At 45.3% G+C, this 27,500-nt stretch overlaps 1 protein-coding gene across 1 annotated transcript in view; it reads right to left on the bottom strand.

The window, feature by feature from the left end:
- Positions 1–23,430, bottom strand: part of dut (deoxyuridine triphosphatase) — a 43,705-nt gene extending 20,275 nt beyond the window's left edge. The window contains exons 1-4 of the mRNA XM_033014727.1: positions 23,096–23,430; positions 14,636–14,816; positions 6,894–6,985; positions 3,550–3,594 (exon numbers count right to left, since the gene is read on the bottom strand). Of these exons, the coding sequence (XP_032870618.1) occupies positions 3,550–3,594; positions 6,894–6,985; positions 14,636–14,816; positions 23,096–23,204 (427 nt within the window). The 5' untranslated portion in view covers positions 23,205–23,430. The remainder of the gene's footprint in view (positions 1–3,549; positions 3,595–6,893; positions 6,986–14,635; positions 14,817–23,095) is intronic.
- Positions 23,431–27,500: the final 4,070 nt, after the last annotated feature.

Raw genomic sequence — 27,500 nt, 5'->3', positions numbered from 1 at the left:
AGGGAGAGGGAGAGGGAGAGGGAGAGGGCGTGGGAGAGGGAGAGGGAGAGGGAGAGGGAGAGGGAGAGGGAGAGGGAGAGAGAGAGAGACAGAGAAGAGAGATAGAGAGGCAAAGAGAGAGAGGCGGAGAGAGAGAGACGGCGAGAGAGGGAGAGGCGGTGAGAGAGAGGCGGCGAGAGAGATGGGGCAGAGAGAGACAGGGAGAGAGAAAGAAGGGGCAGAGAGATGAGGAGAGAGAGGAACTATGGCACGTTATAACGCACAGCCGTCCCATTCTGACCGCCGCCGAACCCCGCACCGCACCATTCTTCACGGCAGCCCAGTGATATCTCGGCTCTGACAATTCGAGGGATCTAATCGGTAACAACACTGAGAGCAGTCTCGGGCCGCTGCGCTCCCCGACTCGAATCTGAGCTTAAAATCTCGTGATGGGCCTGATGTGTCCTACGGACCATATTTTGGAGACTCCTGCCTTACAGGAACAAAAACCAAAATGTACAGAAGAACAAAAATTGCTGACTTTATTATTGTGGTAAGTATAGATCTATTAAAAAAAATCTAGTAACTTTCTAATGTACCAACAAACCTAGCTTCCCAATGAGTGTTGATAGGGGAACATTTGTTGTTGAGGAACCTGAAGAGACAGGTTGAGTCGTCCACATCGGTGATTAGAACAATAGTAGCATCTGCAGCAGTGAGCTGTAGATGTGGACGCCATGACAGTGTGGGGGCGGCCCGATAAAATGGCGCACACACGTCATACTACGCTTTTTTCGCTGAGTGGTGCATCTTGCTCTGCTCTATAATCTTTGGACAGGAGGGAGATTTGGATAATTTGGTTGCAGACACATCTGAAGAGTTATGATATTACGATCAAACAGCATTTGATCAATTCCTTCTACATACATGCTTATTCAATTCAATTCAACTCAACTTTAATGTCATTGCACAAATACTAAGTATGGGTACAACGAAATGCAGTTTTGCGTCAGTCCGTAGTAGTGCATATAGAAATTTTAAAAAAAAGATACAGAATAATCAAAAATACAGAATAATTGAACAATGGGGACGGAGGGACCGGAGAAATCTATCGACGGGACTCCGAGTTCAGCAATGTGATGGTATAATTGTAGAAGCTGTTCCTCATCCTACTGGTGCGAGACCTGAGGCTCCTGTACCGCCTCCCTGATGGGAGGAGGGCAAACAGTCCATGGTTGGGGTGGGAGGGGTCTTTAATGATCTTCCCAGCCCGTCTCAGACACCGTTTTCGGTGGAGGGCATCCATGGCAGGGAGCGGGGCACCGATGATGTGCTGCGCGGTTTTCACCACCCGTTGTAGTGCCTTCCTGTCCGCAACAGTGCAGCTGCTGTACCATACCGTGAAGCAGGTGGTCAGGATGCTCTCGATGGTACAGCGGTAGAAGTTGGTCAGGATCTGGGGGGCCAGGTGGGCTTTCTTGAGCCTCCTCAGGAAGTAAAGGCGCTGCTGTGCCTTTTTGATCAGCTTGGAGGTGTTGAGGGACCAGGACAAATCCTCCGAGATATGTACCCCGAGGAATTTGTAGCTGGAGACGCGCTCCACCTCAGTCCCGTTTATATGGATGGGGGTATGACTGCCTCCTCTGACCTTCCTGAAGACGACAATAATTTCCTTCGTCTTCTTGGAGTTGAGGACGAGGTTATTGTTGGCACACCAGGTTGTCAGGTGCTGGACCTCCTCTCTGTAGGCTGACTCATCGTTGTCACTGATCAGTCCTACCACCGTGGTGTCGTCAGCAAACATAATGATGGCGTTGGATCCGTACTTAGGGATGCAGTCGTGGGCGAAGAGGGAGTAGAGGAGAGGGCTGAGCACACAGCCCTGTGGCACGCGCAGTGTTATAGTGGAGGAGGTGTGGTTGTTGACCCTGACAGACTGTGGTCTGTTGGTGAGGAAATCCAGTGTCCAGTTGCAGAGGGAGGTGGAGGTGGAGATGCCAAGTCCACTGAGTTTGGTGATCAAGCTGGTAATTCATACTATGGGATTCTGCAGTTGACAATTTTTATTTGTGGATTATAATTTGTGTGAGAGAAGTTACAAAAACACAAGAAGCCACGCAAGACCAGACAAAAAACATTTGCTGTTTGACATCCTTCATCCCTGCATTTCGACTCCCTTGAATCATCATTCCAAAGTCTTCTCCCTTGTTACCAGCATCCATCTGCCTGAAGAAGAGTCTTGACACGAAAAGTCACCCATTCCTTTTCTCCAGAGATGCTGCCTGTCCCGCTGAGTACCTTCAGCTTTTTGTGTCTATCTCGGTTTAAACCAGCATTTGCAGTTCCTTCCTTCACACACCATCTGCCCACTGTTTTCACCATGGTAATTCCACAACACTAGGTTCCCTATTCCACCCCGTAACCAAATTTTTAAGCAGTAAGATCCAATTTTAGGGACTGAACTTTTCACCCAGCATTTAAATCCTTGCAGGTTACCCAGTTCATAGCTTATTGGTTTCCTTTTACTACGATGCACATCACATAGGATGACCACTTACACTGATGTGGCACAATGCATTGAAGTACACAAAAGTTAACAAGGCTATTATGAAACCAAGCAATTGATTCCAAGGTACACCAAGGGAAAAGGTCAGACAACAAAATGCTATATTTTACCACAATGGTGAAGCAAGAGCGATGCTTAGGCAAAGATTTCAAGAGCATAGTATAATCAATATGATTAGGAATGATCAAAATCAGTAATGTGCAAGTCAGACTTGGAAGAGCATATTTTAGGCTTCTGAAGCTAGAGAAGGCTGCAAATATTGGATGGGATATGCAGATAGGAAAGGATGATAGTGTCAAGGGACAGAAAAATTAGGATCTTAAAATTGAGTTAGGTTAGAAAACCAACATTTGGAGTAAATTATGAAGTGGGAAGCACCCTTAGCTTAGAAGGCAGGAAACTGGCTGAAAGAATATTGGAAAAGGTAATCTATAGGAAATAAATGCAAAATGGCAATTTTAACCAAGCAGACTTAGTGATGGATCAAATATTTAGCCGAAACCTTAGCTATCAAATTGATCACATTCAAAGGAGAGAATCAATCTTTGCGCAAAATTAAAAATGACAGATCGTGGCGCCGAAGCCACCTTTGTATTACTGAATAAAATTAGAGACAAATCACTTTAGGAGAGAGGAACAGAATCACATTTAAAGTGATCAAGCTCAATCTGGGAACATCAACCAGTGCTCATTTGTCAGGTTTCACTGTATTTCAGTTTCGATCCATGCTCTGTCAGGTAATATATTTAATTATGAACATGATACATAAAGTTATCTATTTGTTTTAACTTCATGATTAGCCTCCCTCCAAATCTTTCTTGTTGGTCACTTCAGATATTTGTTCAGCAAGACTGCATGTAAACCCATGTGATAACCATCAATGCCACCTTGTTCATTCCTCTGGCCACAACAGTACTTATAACAACAAATTCAAAATAAATCTTAGCATAAAGTTGATGTTCACAGGTATATCTTGTTTCAATACTTCAGAGCAAATACATCACCTCCAACATCAATGAAGTGTTTCGCTGCCAGTCCAGATCTCGGAGCTAGGAAAAATTGTTGAAATGGAGAAGTTATTTACATTCCCATTTGTATTGTTTGTTATATTATTCTTATACCAATGTAAAGCACTTTGGCCAACGAGAGTTGTTTTTTTTTTTTTAAAGTGCTATATAAATAAAAGTGACTTGAGTGACTTGTATTGTACAATCATAGATATAAATTGTGTACTAATTCTATTTTTCCAACCTAAAATATTACATGTAGAGTTTAGGATTCTTAGTTTCTGATGGTGTGGCAAACATTTAAGGGGCTCTTTCAGAATAAGAGAAAGAAAATTTGGAGTAAATTATGAAATGGGGAAGACTCACCATCCATGATAGCTAAAAAAGTTAAATATCAAACAAAGCGCTAGTGAAACTCAATGGGTCAAGCCGCATTTGTTAAGGGAATTGACAGATGAGGTTTTGGGTTGGGATAGGTGGATACAGGTGAAATGGTTTATGATTGGCAAATAGGCGGAAAAAGTGACAAACATTAGAGGTATTAAAAAAAACAACAAATTGTGTCACATAAGGAGGGGGGGGGGGGTGAACTGTAAAGCTGGAGGAAGCTATGTGGGTGGAAGGGGACAATGGAAAGGGGAATAATGGGGAAATGGGTGACTGAGGGATGGGAGGAAAATGTGCCAAGGAGGGGATAGGAGCATGATGTTTGGGGAATGATGGAGTTGGGAGACTGGGAGCACACCAGATTGGGGGGTGGGTTAGGTTTAATTTGATTTGAATTTGATTTGATTCCTTTATTGTCATTCAGACCTTTCGGTCTGAACGAAATTACGTTGCCTGACTATGACTATACACAGTAACGATAAATAACAAAACATACAATAAACACAAATTAACATCCACCACAGTGTGTTCACCAAGCACCTCCTCACTGTGATGGAGGCAAAAGTCTTAGTCTCTGTCTCTTCCCTCCTTGTTCTCCCTCTGTGCTGAGGCGATCGATCCAGGCCGAAGATGCCGGTCTCCAGTCCAGCGGACCTCCGTGGTGATGTCGCCGCTGCCGAAAGCCTGAACGCCTTCTCCGCTCCGAGTCGGCCCGCCACAGCCTCAGCTCCGAGTCCCGCTGCATCAGCTCCGAGTCCAGCAGCCTCAGCTCCAAGTCCCGCTGCATCAGCTCCGAGTCCCGCAGCCCCAGCCCCGGGCCGCTGCATCAGCTCCGAGTCCCGCTGTAACAGCTCCGGGCCGCTGCCTCAGCTCCAAGTCCCGCAGCCCCAGCCCCGAGCCGCTGCATCAGCTCCGAGTCCCGTTGCAACAGCTCCGGGCCGCTGCCTCAGCTCCAAGTCCCGTTGCATCAGCTCCAAGTCCCGCAGCCCCAGCCCCGGGCCGCTGCATCAGCTCCGAGTCCCGCAGTCTCAGCTCCGGGCCGCTGCCGAAAGCTGGAACGCCGCATCAGCAAGTCGGGCCACCGCTGCCTCGGCCCCGAAGACGGCCAGCCTCGCGTTGGTAAGTCCTGGCTGGCTCTGCCTCCGGAGCCTCGAGGTCGGTCGCAGATTGGAAACCGCAAGCTCCGCCATTAGGCCTCAGTGCAGACGGAGGCAGAGAAGGGGGATACGACAAGAAAAAGGTCGCATTCTCCTGAAGAGACAAAAAAACATGTTTCACCCCCCCCCCCATAACACAACCCAACAAACTAAAACGTAGCCAAAACAAGACAAAAAAAACAACAACAAAAAGTAGACAGACGGACTGCAGGCGAGCCGCAGCTGTTAACAGCGCCGCCACTTCCGGAATGTGAACTGTAAAGCTGGAGGAAGCTATGTGGGTGGAAGGGGACAATGGAAAGGGGAATAATGGGGAAATGGGTGACTGAGGGATGGGAGGAAAATGTGCCAAGGAGGGGATAGGAGCATGATGTTTGGGGAATGATGGAGTTGGGAGACTGGGAGCACACCAGATTGGGGGGTGGGTTAGGTTTAATGAAGGGGAAGGTGAGATATTACTTGAAGTTGGATGACGAAACATTCATAGCACCTGGTTGTAAGCTAACCAAGCAGAATACGAAGTATTGTTCCTCCAGTTTGCCTGTGGCTTCACTCTGACAATACAGGAAGCCAAGGACAGAAAGGTTGGTATGGGAATGAAAGTTAAAATGGTTAGCAACCAGGAGATCCTGCAGGCCCAAGTCAGACTGAGCTCAAGTCAATGTAAATGAGGGCACATTGCAAGCACCAAATGGAGTAGATGAGGTTTGAAGAAGAGTATGTGAACTTCTCTCTCACCTGGAAGTCCCTGGATGGAAATGAAAGAGGAGGAGTAGGTACACGTGTTGACATATCTTGTGTTTGCAGGGGTAAGTAACTTGTGGGGGGGGGAAGAAAAGGTGTGTTTAAACCAAGGAATTACAGAGGAAGTGGTCTCTACAGAAAGGCAAAAGCGACCAGGATGGGAACAAGCGGTATAGTTCACCACCGATTTTCCAGCAACTGGTGGTCCGTCGCCTCTTTAAATTATGAGTGCATTTGAGATCTCCTTCAGAAGTCCCCCCCAAAAATGTGACACCTCGGCCGGTCGATCTCAACCTAATTGAGACTTCCTCGCCAATCGGCAGGTCAAATTCGTCTCCCACTGCTGGGGCTCTGGAATACTGGCCCAGCCGACAGATCCGTTCCCGTAGCCGACCTGCGGCAAATCGAGTTTAGACAATAGATGCAGGAGTAGACCATTCGGCTCTTCGAGCCAGCACCGCCATTCAATGTGATCATGGCTGAATTTGTCGGCTGCAGCGACTTAGGAAGTCTAATTAATGGAATCATTCATGCCACCTGTACACAATGGAGCACAGTTGGCCTGGAGGAGTAATTCTGAACACTGTTAGGTCAATTTAGCTTAATTTAGTTTAGACATGCAACATGGAAACAGGCCCTTTGGCCCACCAAGTCCACACTGACCATCGATCACCTATTCACACTAGCTCTATGTCATCCTACTTTCTCACCCACTCCCTACACACTGTGGGGCAATTTAGAGGTCAATTAACTGCACATCTGCACATCTTTGGGAAGTGGTTGGACACTGCAGCACCAGGAGGAAAACCCTGCAGTCACAGGGAGACATAAAAATCCATGCAGAAAGCAACCATGGTGAGAATCGAACCCGGGTCTGTGGCACTGTGAGGCAGTAGTTCTATCAGCTGCGCAATTGAGCTGACCTTTTCAACAATATAAAAGTAAACCTTTGCACAATCTCAGTTTTGGATTAATGAATACATTGGAGGACTCAAGAGTTAAAAGGTCAGAAAAACTTGAGAAAAAAAATAGCAGTTTATTCAAAACACTTACCCACTCTGCCATAGAATCCAGAAGGAAGTGCAATTTGAATATCAGTCTTCGCAATAACTTTATCCTGAGGAAGGATCACGTAATCATAGGCACTGCAAAACATCAATAGAACTAAACAGAATCTCAAAGGTGTGCATTAATAGGTCACAGGGAAATGGGATAACCAGTTTGTTTTATGGGCCAGCATAGAATGAATGGGCAGAATGGTCTCCTATATTGTGTAATGACTAAACTACAATTATAACAGTATGATAAACTGCTATCACAACGTGTACAAAACATTTGAACAGGTACATGGATAGGACAGGTTTAGAGAGTTTAAGATGGAACTGCAGATGCTGGAAAATCGAAGGTACACAAAAATGCTGGAGATACTCAGCGGGTGCAGCAGCATCTATGGAGCGAAGGAGATAGGCAACGTTTCGGGCCGAAACCCTTCTTCAGTCTGAAGAAGGGTTTCGGCCTGAAACTTTGCCCATCTCCATCGCTCCATAGATGCTGCTGCACCCGGTGAGTTTCTCCAGCATTTTTGTGTACCTCAGGTTTAGTAGGCTGTGGGCCGAGGAGCTTTATTCTACAGTTTTGTGACCCAAGTCACCAAACTACATGCAATTTTCACATATTGTGTAAAAAAATTATATAAATCACCCCTGAAACTCGTCATGATCAAGACTTGCACATTTTAAAATTAAATTAGAGAAAAAACCGGAAACATTTCGGGTAATTTTTAGTCCAATCAAAGCACGTTTAACATTGAGTTGTCTGCCAGTGGGCCAATCACGCGCTGTGCTTCAGGCTAGCACACAAAATGGCTGAGGGTGCCTCTACAGATGCCTGTTTTACTGGAGATTCCGATTTGTTGTTCTGTGGAATACATGTCGTGGAAACTTGCAGCAGGGTAATTGAATTTAGTGAGAAAAGCATTAAAAAGGCTGAAGAATGTGCTGCTAAGTGGAAGAAAGCCTTGAAAGCAAAGTCGCTGCTGAGGTGCTGGAACACAAATAAGACAGCCAGGAATCAACTCTAACTGAAAGGTAAGATCTAAAGTATGAATTTATGAAAATCTATCTGTATGGACTTTAATTAATTTAATTGCACCCTTTTATAATGTGAATAAATTAATTAACTAATTCATTCACTCATTCATTCATAAAGTTGAGGGCCTAAACTATATGTATCCATAACACAGTCACTAATGCCATCTTTAACAGCTAATCTCGGAGCTGCCTGCGATAACTTACCGGGAAAAAGTGCTCCGACAGCGGGGCCTAGGTACCCGCGGTATAGTGAAGCCGCGGTCTCAATTAAGAAGCGGCCGATTCGCGAACGCGGAGCAGCGGATCATCTCCGCGGGCGGGCAGGGGGTCTGTACATAGTGCCATCTGTAGCGGCCTTTTTCAGGCCCCGACCACGGGAGAAAAACGGAGGGATATCGATCGCAATTTATAGGCTTCCATTGCAGTGAGAAATGGTCAGAAATGGTTGATGTTTCTGTAGAAATGAATTGGTGATATGTGAACTTGAACTAGTTTTTCTATGGTAGTAACCTATTGTTATTCTCATTAACAGATTACTTAGATCCTTTATTTGGCATTCAGACCTTTCGGTCTGAATGAAATGTCATTGCCTGTAGCCAAACATGTAATAATAAACAACAAAACACACAATAAACAAAAATTACATCCACCACAGTGAGATCACCAGGCACCTCCTCACTGTGATGGAGGCAAAAATCTTAGGGTTGCTGTCTCTTACAATACAATACAATACCTTTTATTTGTCATTTGAACCTCACATGAGGTTCAAACGAAATTTGGTTTCTGCAGCCATACAAAAAAAGAACCAAGACACACACCAACACAATTCAATTCACATAAACATCCATCACAGTGAGTCTCCTCCTCACTGTGATGGAAGGCAAAGACTTGTCTCTCCCCTGCTCTCCATTCCTCTCCCGAAGTCGAGGTCAAAGCCCCCAGCGGGCGCTAGCAAGTCCGCGGCCACTCAAAGCCACGCCGGGCGATGTAAGGCCCTGCCCCGGGTCTTGATGTTGGAGCCCCCGGCGGGCTCTAGTAAGTCCGCGGCAATTTACAGCCGCGCCGGACGTTGTAAGGCCCCCCTCCAGGTCACTCTCAACCCCGCAATTCGGGCGGGAGAAGTCGCTGTTGCCGGTGCCCCGCAAAGCTGTCTCCCACCGAGGTCCCGCGATCTCCCGGTGTCACCATCCACCGGAGTCGGGTCGCAGCAGCTCGCCCCCGCAGCTCTCCACACTCCGAAGCTGGCTAGCTCCACGGAGGTAGGTCCGTAGGTCCACAGGCTCCACAGCTCCACGGAGGTAGGTCCACAGCTCCACAGGCTCCGTGACTTGAGCCCCCAGGTCGCTCCGGTTGGAGGCCACTCCACGGCGCTAGGCCCCAACGGCAACGGAGACCCGACAGGGAAAAGGTCGGGTCTCCATGCAGGGAAGGGATTTAAAAGTTTCCCCCACCCACCGCCCACATTTAAAAACCCATTACAAACTAAACCCTCAACAGGACAAAAAAATAAAAAATACACAGACAGACTGCAGAGGCCGCTGTGACATCGGTCGCGCCGCCCACCATCTTGCTAAGATTACTCTTCCCTCCTCTTCTCCCTCTGCGCTGAGGCGATACCCCACCGAGTGATGGTAATCAGTCCCGCGGCTCACCGAGCTCCGCGAACGGGCCGGTTCAAGCTCCGCGGCCCGGGGTGGTCGAAGCTGCCGCCCTCCAGTCCAGCGGACGGAGCTGTTGCCGCGGGAGCTCCGGAAAACAGGCACCAGCCTGTGACCTGCAAGCTCCCGACGATGTCGTCCACTGGCCCGCGGCACGAGCCCCGGATTCAGGTCGCCACCGCCAGAACGCCACCTCAGCCACTGGAGCACCGTCTCAGCACCGCGCCGGGCCGCCCTCACGGGAGCGCCGAGTCGTGCCGCTGCCACCGGAGCATCCCAGCCCCGTGCCGGGCCGCCCTCATCGGAGTGCCAAGTCGTGACGCTGCCACCGGAGCGTCTCAGCCAGCACCGTCCCAGCCCCGCGCCGGGCCGCCCTCACGGGAGCGCCGTCCCAGCCCCTAGTCGTGCCGCTGCCACCGGAGCGTCTCAGCCCCGCGCCGGGCCGCCCTCACCGGAGCGCCGAGTCGTGCCGCTGCCACTGGAGCGCTCGAACGCCGCCACAGCTCGAAGACGGCCAGCCTCGCGTTGGTGAGTCCTGGCTGGCTCTGCCTCCGGAGCCTCGAGGTCGGTTAGAGGCCGCCAGCTCCGCCATTAGGCCTCAGCGCAGACGGAGGCAGAGAAGGGGAATACGACAAGAAAAAGTCGCATTCCCCCGAAAGGATAGACAGAAAGCCCTGTTTCAGCCCCCCCCCCCCACACATAACACAGCCTAATAACTAAAAATTTAACTAAACAAGACAAAAAAAAAAACACAACAAAAAGTAAAAACAGACGGACTGCAGGCGAGCTGCAGCCGTTCAACAGCACCGCCACTTCCGGAATCTTAGGAAATTTTATGAATTGAAGTCCATGCAGACTTAATGACTAAGAGATTTTTTTTTTCTGTAGCCTCTACTTAAACTTGAAATAACTTATCAATTGTAGTAAATTACAGTGTAAGTCTCATTGACATTAAATAGAGGTTGACACTTTATGAATGGAAGTCCATGCAGTCCTAGGTACTATGAGATGTTTCTTTCTCTAACTATTCTGCACCCTCTGCTCCTGCACTTGAACTTGAAGTCTTATATATGGCAGTAAATTACAGTGCAAGTCTCATTGACATTAAGAAGAGATTGACATTTTATGAATTGAAATCCATGCAGACCTAAGTAATATGAGATTTTTTTTTCTGCAGCTTCTGCCCCTCCACTCTTCAGAGCCTGTCCACACAAAAGTGTTTTGTGTGGACATGCACTGTGCTTAATGAACACTAATTTGATAATTTGCAGACTTGCCATCCCATCTACCTGGACATGCATACATGTTTAATTTCCTCATTGATATGTCGATATTGTCTTACATAATATAAAACATGAAAAGATGTAAAATACACCCTGACGCTTATTATCTAATATTATTAGGAGGCAGCAGTGTATCCCGGGTTATCATGCAGAGTGCTTCTGCAACATAACAACAATAAATCGAGCGATAGCAAAGTCTAGAAGGAAGAAAGGTAATGATAGGACTCAAACAACAAATCTTTTTACTTATGGTCATATGATGTTACTTTGAAAAATGAAAAGATATATTTGAGGATGTTGATTTCTTTTACTTTTCTTTCCTTTTCTGTTTTCATTTGCCTCGTTCAATTGAGTTCAAGATGCTGAAAAGCCTGAAGCAGGTGAATCACCTCAAGAGGCAGTTCCTGATGGTGAAGCTCATGAGCCGGCCCCAAAGAGACTGCTTCGATCCATGACAAGTCATAGTCAACAAACAGCAACTGTCGAGCACACTGACCGCAGGCATGTCCTACCAGCGCATTGCATCATTTGTAAATGTTCAAAGTACACAAAAGAAATAAATTGTGGAAAAAAATGGTTATATAAAGTTTTATTTTAATGTGGATCGTTTCACTGTTTATTTGGTCAAATTATTTAAACAATGAGTGAATTACTTATGATAATGGCGTGCTGGTGAATGACTGCGACAATCCACCCACCGATCCACACATACATATATACGCACATCCACACACACACACTTCCATGCATGCAAACACACACATACATGCACACATAAATCCGCACACACACACATCCATTCACACGCAGACATACATGTACACATCCAAACATACATGCACACATCCATCCACACGTACATACACACTTGCATCCACAGATACACGTTTGAAAGGCATACACAGACACACACACAAACTAGAGATAAACAATGCAACACTTTTAGGGTTCTTTTAGGTCAAAGGTAATAGCCCTCATTTGCAAAGGCACCATCGGGGGGGAGGGGGCTATAACATAAATATAAGCTCATTGTAGCTTAAAATGAATATTCATCGAGTAGGCATCAGAGCATTCGATTCTTGGCCAGGATGTGACATTTACATCAGAAATAAGACAGGTCTCTTACAGGTCTGGCACTGCCCCAGTCCCACTATGGCCGTTAGCCCCACTCTCCCCACTTTGGCAGTCAGTGGGGTTCAGTAAAGGGAAGAACCCACAAGAACTGCCCTAACCCATTAATTAGGCTGGTTCAGGAGCAGGACCTCTGCGAAAGTGTCATTAAAAAAACCTCACAATTATATTCATCATATTATTTTTATATAATATAATTATACATAATTATATATGATAACATTCATAATAACAGGTTATATATATATATATTGGTATAATAATATAGTTTAAATGGACTGCAACACGGAAATAGGCTGCTCATGCGGGCATTGGCCACTAGATGGCGCTTGTTTTCCCGATCTCATTTTCTAATTAGTTTAATTAATTAATGTGCAACTTTTGGCAATGACGAGTTATGACATCCTTCTCAATTATATTTCATCTAAATCTGCGGAAATTTTCATGTAGTTTGGTGACTTGGGTCACAAAAAACTATTTCTAGACACATTTTTGATGCTCGGCCCACAGCATATATAGGACTAGTGTAGCTGGGACATGTTGGTCAAGAGTGTTTTATTGTCATATATAGAACAATGAAATTCTTATTTGCAGCAGCACAACAGAATATGTAAACATAGTACACTGTGAACAATAGAATAAACGAGGAAAAAAAAAGTTCAGTGTGTATAAATAACACGCACAGGATCTATCATGCAGATAGGACCTGTTTCCACGACATTGTGATTCTAATTGATCAATGATGGGCAGGGGTTAGTCTGTTCCTCCGGCGCCAGGGGACATGAGGATACGCTCCTCAGACCGGGCACCAAGGGTTGGACCATGGACTGGACATCAGGGTGAGCTGAGCCCAAGCAAGAACTTTTGATGGTAAAAATGAATGGAAAGTAAAACAGCGTCTGAAGGCCCCGTAAATCCTGTAAATTGTCTTGCCTTCAGTAGCGATGTTACAAAAGTTACCTTCAGCGGCGCTGCAGTTCTGCCACTGGCCGTGTGCGCGACTTTAGCGCCTTTGAAGGGGGGGGGGGGGGGAGGGCGGGATTAAAATGCCGTTTTCCCTGCCTGTCTGAGGCGGACTTCCTCGGGCTGCTAGCTGATGAAGAAAAATCGATCCGGCCTCCGTTCACAATTTTTTTTTTGTTAATCGCGAGACAATTTAATGATTTGATTAATATAAAAATGCGACTTCTAACGCCCTCAACGCCTACAACATGACAGATCGCATGAACGGGACAAAACAACGGGTAAGTCGTTTATTTTACATATAAACTTGCTTCTTGGGATGGCAAATCAAATTTTATGTTGTGAAAATGTGATTTGGGCCCCATACGAACCGGCAGTGTTTTTCCTGCCGATATGGGGTTCAAGTTCACCTCAAAAGATGTCATAAGAGCATCTAAATCGTCCATATTTTGTGTCATTGTCTACCCATAGTCAATATTTTTATACTAAATATCAGTTTTAGTTCCATGTATTGTGCAAAAAATTTTTTTTTTAATTATATTGAGTGGATGTTTCTAGATTAATTTATGGGAATTAAACATCAAATTCCTTCCATCTGGCATATGAATTCATGACAGTGAGATTTTAAAATCATGTTATATTGTGAATTCTTGTGTGAATGGGATTAGTTTGTTATTTGGATACTTAGGCTACTTAAAAAAAAACATTTTCCTAAGAAATGGAATCTACAGGACATTCTCAATGGGGAAGTAGTGGGCAGAAAGACATGTCATGCGTGGTTTGAGGAGCAAAAACTTGTAGTTTACAATGCCAAAATTGAAAAGTTGAGGAAAAACAAGGTGTACAGAGTTGCTTATTGGTTACAATCTGAGGAGTATAATGATGCTACTGATTATTATATGCCAATGTACCAGCTAGCAACTAATCTTCCCCATAAAGATTTGGTCTATTGTTAGAAATGTAATTCATGTACCTATCTGTTACGGACTTACAGCATATAATACAATAATATTAAAGTTCTGATATCATTTTTTAATTTTCAAGGCAGTCTGAGTGTTTATTACTATTTCCATCACAACGGTCAATTTTGTAATTAACTACAATTAGGTAATTAACTAATTATATGCTTTAATTTCAGATCATCCAAGTAAGATGGTTTATATTTGTTTCAGAATACTTCAATCTATAATAACTGAAAATTTCATTCAGCTCTTAATTTTTAAGAAAGTTAAACTGTCCTCGATCACAGCTTTTGTGTTAAGTCAATGCAAAAGCCTTGAATAGGGAACAAGATGCTAATTTCCGAGTATGAAAATGGCCATAACTGTTTTAATACTGAAGATATGAAAGTGAATTAGGTGTCAAGTTAAACTTCTTTTTATGCTTTATCTGATGGGATAAATTGCTTTTTAAAATCTCAACATTTTATAGCATTACTACCTTCAGTATACGTCTATTTTTTTTTAAAGAGTGGGGTAAAAAAGGTTAATGCGGTAAAATGGGAACAATTGAGGCAAAAAACTGAAGTAAGAGCATGAAGAGGAAATAGAAGAAAACATAAATACACCAAGACAAACCCCCGGGGAGAGGGTCAGCAGCGTGACTGGAGGGGAGTGTGTGGGGGATCGGGGCCTTCCTTCCCTCCCGCCCGCCCGCAGCCCCGGCCTCACCTGTACAGGTCGTAACCCGCCGCCCGCTCCGAGCCCCGGGTCGGCCGCTGCGCGTTCTCGCTGAGTTTGGCGAACTTGAGCACGTCCGCCTTCAGCGGGGACGCGGCGCTCTTCACCGAGGACGCGGCGCTCTTCACCGGGGAGGTGGTGGTGGTGGCGGCGGTTTCCGAGGTCGGCATGGCTGCGGGAGAGACTCAGTCAGTCACGGGGAAAACGCGCGCAAACTGCCCGCCAAAACCCAGGCGCGCCAATCAGCGCCCGAGGGTCCTGTGAAGCCGCTTCCTCTCCCTCAATTCAATCTTCCCCCCAAAGATCCTATAGCTTCCCCCCTCCCCCTCTTCCCCTCCCTCCTCCTCCCCTCCCTCTCCCTCTCCCTCTCCCTTCCCCTTCCCCTTCCCTCTTCCCCCCCCCCTCTTCCCCTTTCCCCCTCTCTCCCACTCTCCCTCCCCTCCTCCTCCCCCTCCCTCTCTCCTCCTCCTCTCCCCCTCCCTCTCTTCTCCCCCTCCCTCTCTTCTACCCCTCCTCTCCCCTCTCCCTTCTGTCCCTCTCCTCCCCCCTCCCTCTCCTCCTCCCCCTCCCCTCCTCTTCCCCTCCCCCTCCCCCTCCCCCCTCCTCCTCCCCCCTCCTCCTCCTCCCCCCTCCTCCTCCCTCCTCCTCCCTCCTCCTCCCCCCTCCTTTCATAGAAACATAGAAATTAGGTGCAGGAGTAGGCCATTCGGCCCTTCGAGCCTGCACCGCCATTCAATGTGATCATGGCTGATCATCCAACTCAGTATCCCGTACCTGCCTTCTCTCCATACCCTCTGATCCCCCTTAGCCACAAGGGCCACATCTAACTCCCTCTTAAATATAGCCAATGAACTGGCCTCAACTACCCTCTGTGGCAGGGAGTTCCAGAGATTCACCACTCTCTGTGTGAAAAAAGTTCTTCTCATCTCGGTTTTAAAGGATTTCCCCCTTATCCTTAAGCTGTGACCCCTTGTCCTGGACTTCCCCAACATCGGGAGCAATCTTCTTGCATCTAGCCTGTCCAACCCCTTAAGAATTTTGTAAGTTTCTATAAGATCCCCTCTCAATCTCCTAAATTCTAGAGAGCATAAACCAAGTCTATCCAGTCTTTCTTCATAAGACAGTCCTGACATCCCAGGAATTAGTCTGGTGAACCTTCTCTGCACTCCCTCTATGGCAATAATGTCCTTCCTCAGATTTCCTCCTCTCTCCCCTCACCCTCTTCCTCCTGTCCCTCCTCTCCCCCCTCCTCCTCTCCCCCCTCCTTCTCGCCCCCTCTCTCTACCCCCGCCCCCCCTCTCTTGCTCTCTCTCTCTCTCTCTCTCTCATGCCCCCCAACAGGTGCCAATTATGATGGTCTTCAGGATGGCCATGTGTGCCGGGACCTCTGCAGCTCCTGTAGGCTGTGATATGAGAGGTCACCACTGAGGTGCTGTCTGAGAGGAGCAAATATGGAGTATTTGACAGCTTTAACAGATCTACTTGCGGCAGTGATTCTGGCGAGGCTGTTGTTTTGGGGTCAAGTTGATGGAGGTAATAGTGCAAACTAGGAGTGGTCTGTTTAGGTGCCTGTTACAGCACAGATCATGCACACATTTTTGTGCTCAGAATTACTCTAGGTGGTGGAAGTAGGGGGATCTAAGAATGCAGGTACATAGTTGTCTAAAGTGGCATCACAGGTAGATAGGGTGGTCAAGAAGTATTTTGGCAAGTAGATAGGTCAAGAAAGCTTTGTCAGTCAGAGTACATTGGTGAGGCCACATTTGGAGTATTGTGTTCAGTTTTGGTTCTAAAGATGCTGTTAAGCTGGAGATATATGAGGATGTTGCCAGGACTCGGGCCTGAGCTATAGGGAGATGCTGAGCTGGCTAGGACTTTATTCCTGGATTGCAGGATGATGAGGGGTGATCTTATAGAGGTATATAAGATCATGAGGGGAATAGGTAGGGTGGATGCACAGAGTCGTTTAACCAGAGTAAGGGAATCAAGAATCAGAGGACATAGGTTTAAGGTGAGATGGAAAAGATTTAATAGAAACCAGGGGGGAAACCACACAAAGGGTGGTGGGTATATGGACGAGCTGCCAGAGGAGATAGTTGAGGCAGGTACTATTGCAATATAAAAAATATATTTGGTCAAGTACATGGATAGCACAAGTTTAGAAGGATATGGGCCAAATGCAGGAATATAGGACTAGTGTAAATAGCGCAGCTTGGTCAGCATTGGCAAGCTGTGCTGAAGGGCCCGTTTCCATTACATTCTCCAAGAAGTTACATCTAACAAGTGCCTGCCCTTGAGCTTCAAGTTGCCTGTAGCCTCAACACTTCCGTTCAGTCTGACCCATCTGTCTGTGGCCTCCTAAAGTTATAGTGAAGCCCAATGCGAGCACCTTATCTTCCACCTCAGTATTGACTCTGGAAGGCTGCAACATGCTGCGTTCAACAGTTTTCACTTTTCCTATTTGATTAAAGGCCCTATGATCCACCAGGTCCAAGCCGACCATCGATCACCTGCTCATACTAATTCTTTGTTGTCCCATTTTCTCACCAACTCTCTACACACAATTTACAGAGGCCAAGTAACCGCCAAACCTGTACATCTTTGGGATGTGGGAGGAATCCGGAGCACCTGGAGGATGCCCACGCAGTCACAGGGAGAACGTGCAAACTCAACACAGACAGGTCCCGAAGTCTAAATCAAATCTGAGTCTCTGGCGCTGTGGGTCAGCGGCTCCAAGTGTGCCTTGGCACTGAACTCTGCTCTAAGATTATCCATCGGTAATTCTGTAGTATAATTGCGTAGGCCAAAGCAGACTATGCATAGGTGGTCAACGAAACGATCGCCCAGATTGAGCTTGGTCTCGCCGATATATAGGAGTCCACACCGAGAGCAACGGATGAGGTTGGAGGAGGTGCAAGAGAACCTTTGTCTCACCTGAAAGGATTGTCAGGGTTCCTGGATGGAGTCGTGGGAGCCTCCTCTCGGGACCGGTGTTGCATATCCTGTGGTGCAGGGGAAAGTACCTGGGGAGGGGGTGGTTTGGGTGGGAAGGGATGAGTGAATCAGGGAGTTGTGGAGGGATCGGTTTCTGTGGAAAGCTGAAAGGGGTGAAAATGGGAAAATGTGACTAGTGGTGGGATTCCATTGGAGGTGGCGAAAATGCCGGAGGATTATGTGCTGTATGCGACGGCTGATGGAGTGAAAGGTTTCCATTTGTCACGTGTTGATGAAACGTGGGGCTGGTGCTGAGTGGCCTGTGTTACACAGAGGTGGGGCTGGTACAGGGTTGTCTGAGCTCCGGGAGGAATTGATGCTGTTTACTGAGCGGTGGGGGAGGGAGGTGCTTTGGACTACGTGAAACAGCTCCTCAAGGCCTGCAGTTTATATTTATTGATTGTCTATTCCCATCCCTACCACCCCTATAGCCTCTTATGCTTTTCCAATCATCCTTGAGCCTGGATCCATTCCAATATTTGAACCCACCCACTGTCCCTCAATCCTGGGCTCTGATTCTTTCTCCATCCTCCCCACCTCTGACCTGTTCTCAAAGCACACTTTCAGCAATTTTACCTGAACTTCCAAAATGATCTTTCAATTTTAATTGTTAAGTCTGTTTCTCGTTTCACATATGGTACCTGACCCACTGTGTGTTTACAGCAATCTCTGTTTCTATTTAATATATTTGGAAATCATATATAACCATATAACCATATAACAATTACAGCACGGAAACAGGCCATCTCGACCCCTCTAGTCCGTGCCGAACACATAATCTCCCCTAGTCCCATATACCTGCGCTCAGACCATAACCCTCCATTCCTTTCCCATCCATATAACTATCCAATTTATTTTTAAATGATAAAAACGAACCTGCCTCCACCACCTTCACTGGAAGCTCATTCCACACAGCCACCACTCTCTGAGTAAAGAAGTTCCCCCTCATGTTACCCCTAAACTTCAGTCCCTTAATTCTCAAGTCATGTCCCCTTGTTTGAATCTTCCCTACTCTCAGTGGGAAAAGCTTTTCCACGTCAACTCTGTCTATCCCTCTCATCATTTTAAAAACCTCTATCAAGTCCCCCCTTAACCTTCTGCGCTCCAAAGAATAAAGCCCTAACTTGTTCAACCTTTCTCTGTAACTTAGTTGCTGAAACCCAGGCAACATTCTAGTAAATCTCCTCTGTACTCTCTCTATTTTGTTGACATCCTTCCTATAATTAGGCGACCAAAATTGTACACCATACTCCAGAATTGGCCTCACCAATGCCTTGTACAATTTTAACATTACATCCCAACTTCTATACTCAATGCTCTGATTTATAAAGGCCAGCACACCAAAAGCTTTCTTTACCACCCTATCTACATGAGATTCCACTTTCATGGAACTGTGCACAGTTATTCCCAGATCCCTCTGTTCACCTACATTCTTCAATTCCCTACCATTTACCATGTACGTCCTATTTTGATTTGTCCTGCCAAGATTTAGCACCTCACACTTATCAGCATTAAACTCCATCTGCCATCTTTCAGCTCACTCTTCCAACTGGCATAAATCTCTCTGTAGACTTTGAAACTCTACTTCATTACCCGCAACCCCACCTATCTTAGTATCATCTGCATACTTACTAATCCAATTTACCACACCATCGTCCAGATCATTGATGTACATGACAAACAACAGTGGACCCAACACAGATCCCTGTGGCACCCCACTCGTCACTGGCCTCCAACCTGACAAACAACCATCCACCATTACTCTCTGGCATCTCCCATTCAGCCACTGTTGAATCCATCTTGCTACTCCACCATTTATACCCAACCATTGAACCTTCTTAACCAACCTTCCATGAGGAACCTTGTCAAAGGCCTTACTGAAGTCCATATACACAACATCCACTGCTTTACCCTCATCAATTTCCCGAGTAACATCTTCAAAAAATTCAAGAAGATTAGTTAAACATGACCTTCCAGGCAAAAATCCATGTTGACTGTTCCTAATCAGACCCTGTTTATCCAGATGCTTATATATATTATCTCTAAGTATTCTTTCCATTAATTTGCCCACCACTGACGTCAAACTAACAGGTCTATAATTGCTAGGTTTACTCTTAGACCCCTTTTTAAACAATGGAACAACATGCGCAGTACGCCAATCCTCCGGCACTATTCCCGTTTCTAATGACATTTGAAATATTTCTGCCATAGCCCCTGCTATTTCTACACTAACTTCCCTCAATGTCCTAGGGAATATCCTGTCCGGACCTGGAGACTTATCCACTTTTATATTTCTCAAAAGTGTCAGTACTTCCTCTTCTTTGATCCTCATAGTTTCCATAGCTACTCTACTTGTTTCCCTTACCTCACATAATTCAATATCCTTCTCCTTGGTGAATACCGAAGAAAAGAAACTGTTCAATATCTCCCCCATCTCTTTTGGCTCTGCAGATAGTTGGCCACTCTGACTCTCTAATGGACCAATTTTATCCCTCGTTATCCTTTTGCTATTAATATAGCGGTAGAAACCCTTCGGATTTACTTTTACCTTACTTGCCAAAGCAACCTCATATCTTCTTTTAGCTTTTCTAATTTCTTTCTTAAGATTCTTTTTACATTCTTTATACTCCTCAAGCACCTCATTTACTCCATGCTGCCTATAACTATTGTAGATCTCCCTCTTTTTCCGAACCAAGTGTCCAATTTCCCTTGAAAACCATGGCGCTTTACAATTTTTACGATTTCCTTTCAACCGAACAGGGACATAAAGATTCTGTACTCTTAAAATTTCACCTTTAAATGTACTCCATTTCTCTTCCACATCTTTCCCATAAACAAACTGTCCCAATTTACTCCTTTTAAATCCTTTCGCATCTCCTCAAAGTTAGCCTTTCTCCAATCAAAAATCTCAACCCTAGGTCCAGTTTTGTCCCTCTCCATAATTATATTGAAACTAATGGTATTGTGATCACTGGACCCGAACTGTTCCCCAACGCATACCTCTGCCACCTGACCCATCTCATTTCCTAACAGGAGGTCCAGTACCACCCCTTCTCTAGTAGGTACTTCTATGTATTGTTGCAAAAAACTATCCTGCACACATTTTACAAACTCCAACCCATCCAGCCCATTTACAGAATGTGTTTCCCAGTCTATGTGTGGGAAATTGAAATCTCCCACAATCACTACCGTGTGCTTACTACTAATATCTGCAATATCCTTACATATTTGCTCTTCCAATTCTCGCTCCCCATTTGGCGGTCTATAATACACCCCTATAAGTGTTGCTACCCCTTTCCCATTTCTCAGTTCCACCCAAATAGCCTCCCTAGACGAGCCCTCTAATCTATCCTGCCAAAGCACTGCTGTAATATCTTCCCTGATAAGCAATGCAACACCTCCACCTCTTGCCCCTCCAATTCTATCACACCTGAAGCAACGAAATCCTGGAATATTCAATTTCCAATCACAGCCCTCCTGCAACCACGTTTCACTGATCGCCACAACATCATACTTCCAGGTGTCATTCCAGGCTCTAAGTTCATCCACTTTTCTTACAATGGTCCTAGCATTAAAATATACACATTTAAGAAACCCACCCTCTCTTATTCTCTGATTATTTTCTTTTTCTTCTCTCTCCCCTACATTTTGGGTCAGAGTGCTACCATTCTCTGCCCCCTGCTTCACACACTGACTGCTAGCTTTCCCAATTTGAGTCCCTCCCCCCAACCATACTAGTTTAAAGTCTCCCCAGTAGCCTTTGCAAATCTCCCCGCCAAGATATTGGTCCCCCTTGAGTTCAAGTGCAACCCGTCCTTTCTGTACGGGTCGCACCTTCCCCAAAAGAGGTCCCAATGATCCAGAAACTTGAATCCATACCCACTGCACCAGTCTCTCATCCACGCATTTATCCTCCACCTCGCTCCATTCCTACTCTCACTGTCGCGTGGCACAGGCAGTAATCACCACAACACTCCCATTTTTCCTACACTATGGAAATCAGAATTCCCAGTGGCTCTCCATCTGCGGTCCAAGATGCACAACCTCACTGGTCTTACGTTCAGGTAGCTCCTAACCTATTTCCTCACCTTCAACCACACATTAATCATGGTCTCTGCATTTGCTGTGGTTCTAGGTGATGGCCACCATATTCACATGGCACTCAGGGATGGGCAATAAATACTGGCCTTTGCTAGTGATGCCAAGCAAAAGGCATGTGGCAGGAGAATAGAGCTTATTAAAATACCCCAGGCACTCTCTCTCCTGGGTCTGGGCTGTTTTAGTGACTATGGGGTTGGTCAGGCTGCTAACAAACTGCCTGGACCTCTGAACTGAGCCACCTTGAATGAATGAATAAATACTTTATTATCACATGTGACAAGTTACAGTGGAATTATTTGCTTGTTTTCTTTGAAAATAATCACCTATAAAGGGTGCTTACAAAGTTACAAAATATCATGCCAGGTCCCCCTTCACCAGGTCCTTCTGATTTTTAATGCAATGTTTAAGACAGGTACATGGATAGGACAGATGTAGAGGGATATGGGCCAAATGCAGGTAAGTGGGACTAATGTAGATGGGACACGTTGGTCGATGTGGGCAAGTTGGGCTGAAGGGCCTGTTTCCACTTTTTGACTATGACTTTATACCCTTGCCAGTGGACCAAGCTGTAATGGGTCACAGCATACAATACAGAAACAGGCCTTTCCGCCCCGAGTCAGTGCCAACCATCAACCGCCCACCCACCTGTCCCATTTCATCCTTCACTTATTCCCATTAATTTCCAGACAGGAAGATCTAGAAACATATTAAATTCTTAAGGGATTGGACATGCTAGATGCAGGAAACATGTTCCCGATGTTGGGGGAGTCCAGAACCAGGGGCCACCGTTTAAGAATAAGGGATAGGTCATTTAGAACTGAGATGAGGAAAATCTTTTTCAGCCAAAGAGTTTTGTATTTGTGGAATTCTCTGCCTCAGAAGGCCGTGGAGGCCGATTCACTGGGTGCATTCAAGAGAGTTAGATAGAGCTCTTAGGGCTGATTGGGGATGATCAGCCATGATCACATTGAATGGTGGTACTGGCTCGAAGGGCCGGATGGCCTACTCCTGCTGCACCTATTGTCTATGTATCTATCAAGGAATGGAAAACAGCTGGAAATGGAGCTGGAACTGTCTAAAGGCCTGTAATCTATTGGGTTCGACGTATGTGTTAAACATGTCTGTCTGCAGGCCACATCCACCTGACGACACACTCACTTGTCACATTCTCCAGCCGCTGACATGAATAAAGTAAATAAATTAGATATTGTCACTGCACGGCGTAAGTCAGGATCCGCTGCAGCCTAAAGATGGAGACACTGTTGGCTAAAATAAATGCAACGGGAACGCCGCACTGTCACTGTCGCCCAGGCTGATGTGAGAAAAGTGTAGCGAGCGGCTGCTGCTCCGGGGTACCTGAGTCGGAGATAGTCCGCATCGCTGCGGAACTGCAGAGCGCCCTTGCAAGAGCACGGATCCCGGCGGCCGAGCCGGCGCGGCGGAGCAGCCCTGCAGACGGAACCATGGGCGATCGATGCAATCAGCCAACGTTCGAGCCGCCGCAGCTGCGAGTCAGATGAGGCGTCGGGGGCGGAGTAGGAAGCCGACTGGGTCCTTCCTGCACTCGCCTGTGGGACAGCGGCGACCTGCCCGGGTGCATTCATGGAGCAAGGTCCCGGCAACGAGGCATCTATTCACCAAACACATTTAACTTCGGGGAAACCCAATCTCAGGGAAATGTGAACGATGCGCCGCTTCAATAGTCAAGAGCAAAGATCCTATAGCGAGAAAGATAGTCCACCCCTGCTAAATGCAATGGGCTGACGTGTAGTACATAACGGAGCAAAACGTGGGCCATTTCTTCGTCCATTTCCGTAACCCGACCCGACTTTGTGTATCCCTCTCGCAGTGTAATCAGCGTTGCGGGGGAACAGTTTGTGTGTGTGATATAGGGTTAGATTCATAATTCTGTTAAATGTTATTAAAGATTAATATGTTAACAAATTATGGTTCTGTTAATTGTCTTTTTTAATACTTTTCTTTTTAAATGGCTCATGTGCTGTGTTTGAGGTGTTTTGTTTTTTGTATGCTGTTTCACACTTGCTTTTTATTCTTTTATTCTGTTCGAAATAAAGAATTAATACATTAAATAAATAAATAAATGGATTTTTTGTCAAGAGCGTTTAATTGTCATATGAGCCAAGCGGAACGATGAAATTGTGAATTGGGTCTGTAAACAGAGTACACAAAAGATAATATAATAAACGCGAAAAAAGTACAATCAATAAAGAAATATCAAGAATGAAACTTGGATAATCCGTTATCCTACACTCAGTGGTTTGGCAAAGATAGGCATAAAATGCTGGAGTAACTCAGCGGGTCAGGACTTTTCCCCCTTACAATCAGTCTGAAGAAGAGTCCCGACGCGAAACGTCACCTATCCATTCTCTCCAGAGATACTGCCCGACCAGCTGTTGCTCCAGCATGTTGTGTCTTTGATATAAACTAGCAGTGTTTTGGAGGTTGGGGAAGTGGTGCATGAAAAGTGTTGTGAATCAGTGCGCCGGGGGAGAGGCCAGATTAAGGGAATATTGAGTGAGTTATACAAACAAAATGCAAATATGTATGTCAATTCTGTTTCCTTTTTATTAATTACATTGAGTTTTACATTATGGAAACTACCTCTTCAGCCCAACCTGTCCATGCTAACCAATTTGCCTAACTATGCTGATCCTATTTGCCTGCATTTGGGTCATATCTTTTTAAACCACTCCTGTCCCATATGGTAAATCTGATTTGTTTGGATAGGATGCAAACTACCCATGTACAATTTTTAATATATTTTAAACATTGCAATTGTATCTGTCTCTGCCACTTCCTCAGGCAGCTGTTCCAAAATACCCGCAATTCTGTGTGAAAGACATCCCTGACTTCCTTTAAATATTTTCACCCTCACCTAAAATCTATGCCCTCTCGTTTTGTACTCCATTCCCTGGGGCAATGACTGTCACTATCTACCCTATTCAAGCCCATCAATTTCTAGACACCTTTACAAGGTCACCCCAGCCTCCATCGCTCCAGGGCAAGCAGCCCCAGACTATCTAATCCCACCTCATTAACTCAAGCTCTCCAGTACAGGCAACATCCTCCATCTAGCGTGGCAACTTGAACTGCACACAATATAAAGTGTTTTTGTACAACTGGAAAATGATGTTCCAACTCTTCCCCTTGAAGAAAAACGTGCCACAGTCTTCAGAGCCTGTCTGTCTATGTATACACTTTCAGGGAACTATGTACTTATACTCTGAAGAAGAGTCCCTAAACGTATCTATCCACGTCTCCCAGAGATGCTGCCTCATCCAGAGTTACTCCAGCTTTTTCAAACCAACATCTGGAGTTCCTTGTGTCTACTGTGTTCTTGTGTCGCTAAATTTCTCTCTGCTCAATAATAATCCACAGGGCTCCGCCATCCACTTTATGTCCAGGCCTAATTTAAAAGTGAATCCTCAAATCGACTTTGCATTTGCCAGGGTCAAACTCCATCTCCCATTCTTTTGCCCATTTTCCCAGGTGATCTATCTCCTGTTAAAATCGTAAACAATTTTCTTCACTATTTTCAATCCCAGCAATATTGGGATTATCTGCACGCTTAATCATGTCATTCTCATTCATTTCAAGAGATCCAACAATCAAGTATTGTTTCACTGATGTTTTCATAGCAAGACGATTGTGTGGGTTCAGCACTGCAGCAAACCCAGCAAAATTCCATAACAGGAACCTTTTAAATGACTGAAAGCCAGAAAAAAAAAATATTTGTGCAGCCCTTTTAATATCCTTGAGATAAATGCTTCACACCTCACGAATTTTGGCAAATCAGAGTAGTATTTTAGACAAGCTTGGCTATCATTTCACACAACATGTTTCCAGAAAGAACAATGAAAAAATAGTCAATTAACTTCCTTGGTCAATGGTGACTAAACAATAAACGTTGGCATAACTATATGCAGGACTCCGCTTCAAGTAAAAATTAGATTTCATCTAGCCATCTGAGCAGACAGGATAAGCTTGCACTTTCAATAATCCAGTTGTGTGCCATTCTGTCAATTATTAAAGATGTTATAGCAGCGCATTTGGAAAGCAGTGATAGGATCGATCGAACTTAGAGTGGAATTATGAGGGGGAAAATCATGCTTGACTAATCTTCTGGAATTTTTCGATATAACATGTAGAATGGATAAGGTAGAGCCAGTGGATGTGGTGGATCTGGACTTTCAAAAAAGCCTTTGACAAGGTCCCACACAAGAGATTAGTGTGCAACATTAGAGCACATAGTATTAGGGGTAGGGTATTGACATGGTAGAGAACTGGTTGGCTGACAGGAAGCAGAGTATGAATTAATGGGTCCTTTTCAGAATAGCAGGCAGTGACAAGTGGGGTGCCGCAAGACTCGGTGCTGGGCCCCCAGTTATTTACAATATAACGATTTAGACAAGGGAATTAAATGTCACATCTTTAAGTTTGTTGATGACACAAAGCTGGGTGGCAGTGTGAGCTGCGATGAGGATGCTATGAAGCTGCAGGGTGACTTTGATAGGTTGCGTGAGTGTGCAGATGCATGGCAGATGCAGAATAATGTGGATAAATGTGAGGTTATCCACATTGGTGGCAAGAACAGGTAGGCAGATTATTATTTGAATGGTGTCAGGTTAGGAAAAGGGGGAGTGCAATGAGACCTGGTTGTGCTTGTACATCAGTCACTGAAAGTAAGCATGCAGTGAAATAAGCTAATGGCATGTTGGCCTTCATTGCAAGAGGATTTGAGTTTAGGAGTAAGGAGGTCCTACTGCAGTTGTGCAGAGCTCTGGTGAGACTGCACCAGGAGTATTGTATGCAATTTTGGTCTCCTAATTTGAGGAAGGATATTATTGCTATTGAGGGAGTGCAGCGTAGGTTCACCAGGTTAATTCCCAGGATGGTGGGACTGACTGAAGAATGGGTCGATTGGGCTTGCATTCACTGGAATTTAGGATGTGAGGGGATCTTATAGAAACATATAAAATGTTTAAAGGATTGGACAGGCTAGATGCAGGAAAATGTTTCCCAATGTTGGGGAGTCCAGAACCAGGGGTCACAGTTTAAGAATAAGGGGTAGGTCATTTCGGACTGAGATGAGGAAAAACATTTTCACCCAGAGTTGTGAATCTATGGAATTCTCTGCCACAGAAGGCAGTGGAGGCCAATTCACTGGATGGTTTCACAAGAGTGATAGATTTAGCTCTTTGGGTTAATGGAATCAAGGGATATGGGGAAAAAGTAGGAATGGGTTACTGATTTTAGATGATCAATCATGATCATATTGAATGGTTCAAAGGGCCGATCGGTCTACTCCTGCACCTATTTTTCTATGTACCTGTACCAGAATGTTCATTTCAATTTGTGATCTGTCTCCAAAGCCTCAAAACCTCAGTATTTCAGCGTTAAAAGAGCGGCAATACAAAGTGTGCATTATCTGTATATTCCAATATTACTCTTCTATAGTCACTTTTTAAACTTGAATAGAAAATGGAATTGAAACTTTGTGTCATCTAGAAAGATATAAAACCCATATTTTTGTAACAGGTGAAATGTTACCCAAGTTTGGATGCTAAAATATCAATTTAATGTAAATTTTGGTAATTGAATAACTTTTTTTAAACCCAAGTCATTTTTAAAAACTACGCCATAATGAATTCAAACAAGAAATAAATTAGAGCGGCATTTTGTGAAAATAGTAGAAAATGCATATTATATTCTACTATTTAGAATAAGGAAAAGGATAACA

Source organism: Amblyraja radiata, chromosome X (assembly GCF_010909765.2).
Source record: "Amblyraja radiata isolate CabotCenter1 chromosome X, sAmbRad1.1.pri, whole genome shotgun sequence".
NCBI lineage: Eukaryota > Metazoa > Chordata > Chondrichthyes > Rajiformes > Rajidae > Amblyraja > Amblyraja radiata.
This window is presented reverse-complemented; position numbering and strand designations above follow the sequence as displayed.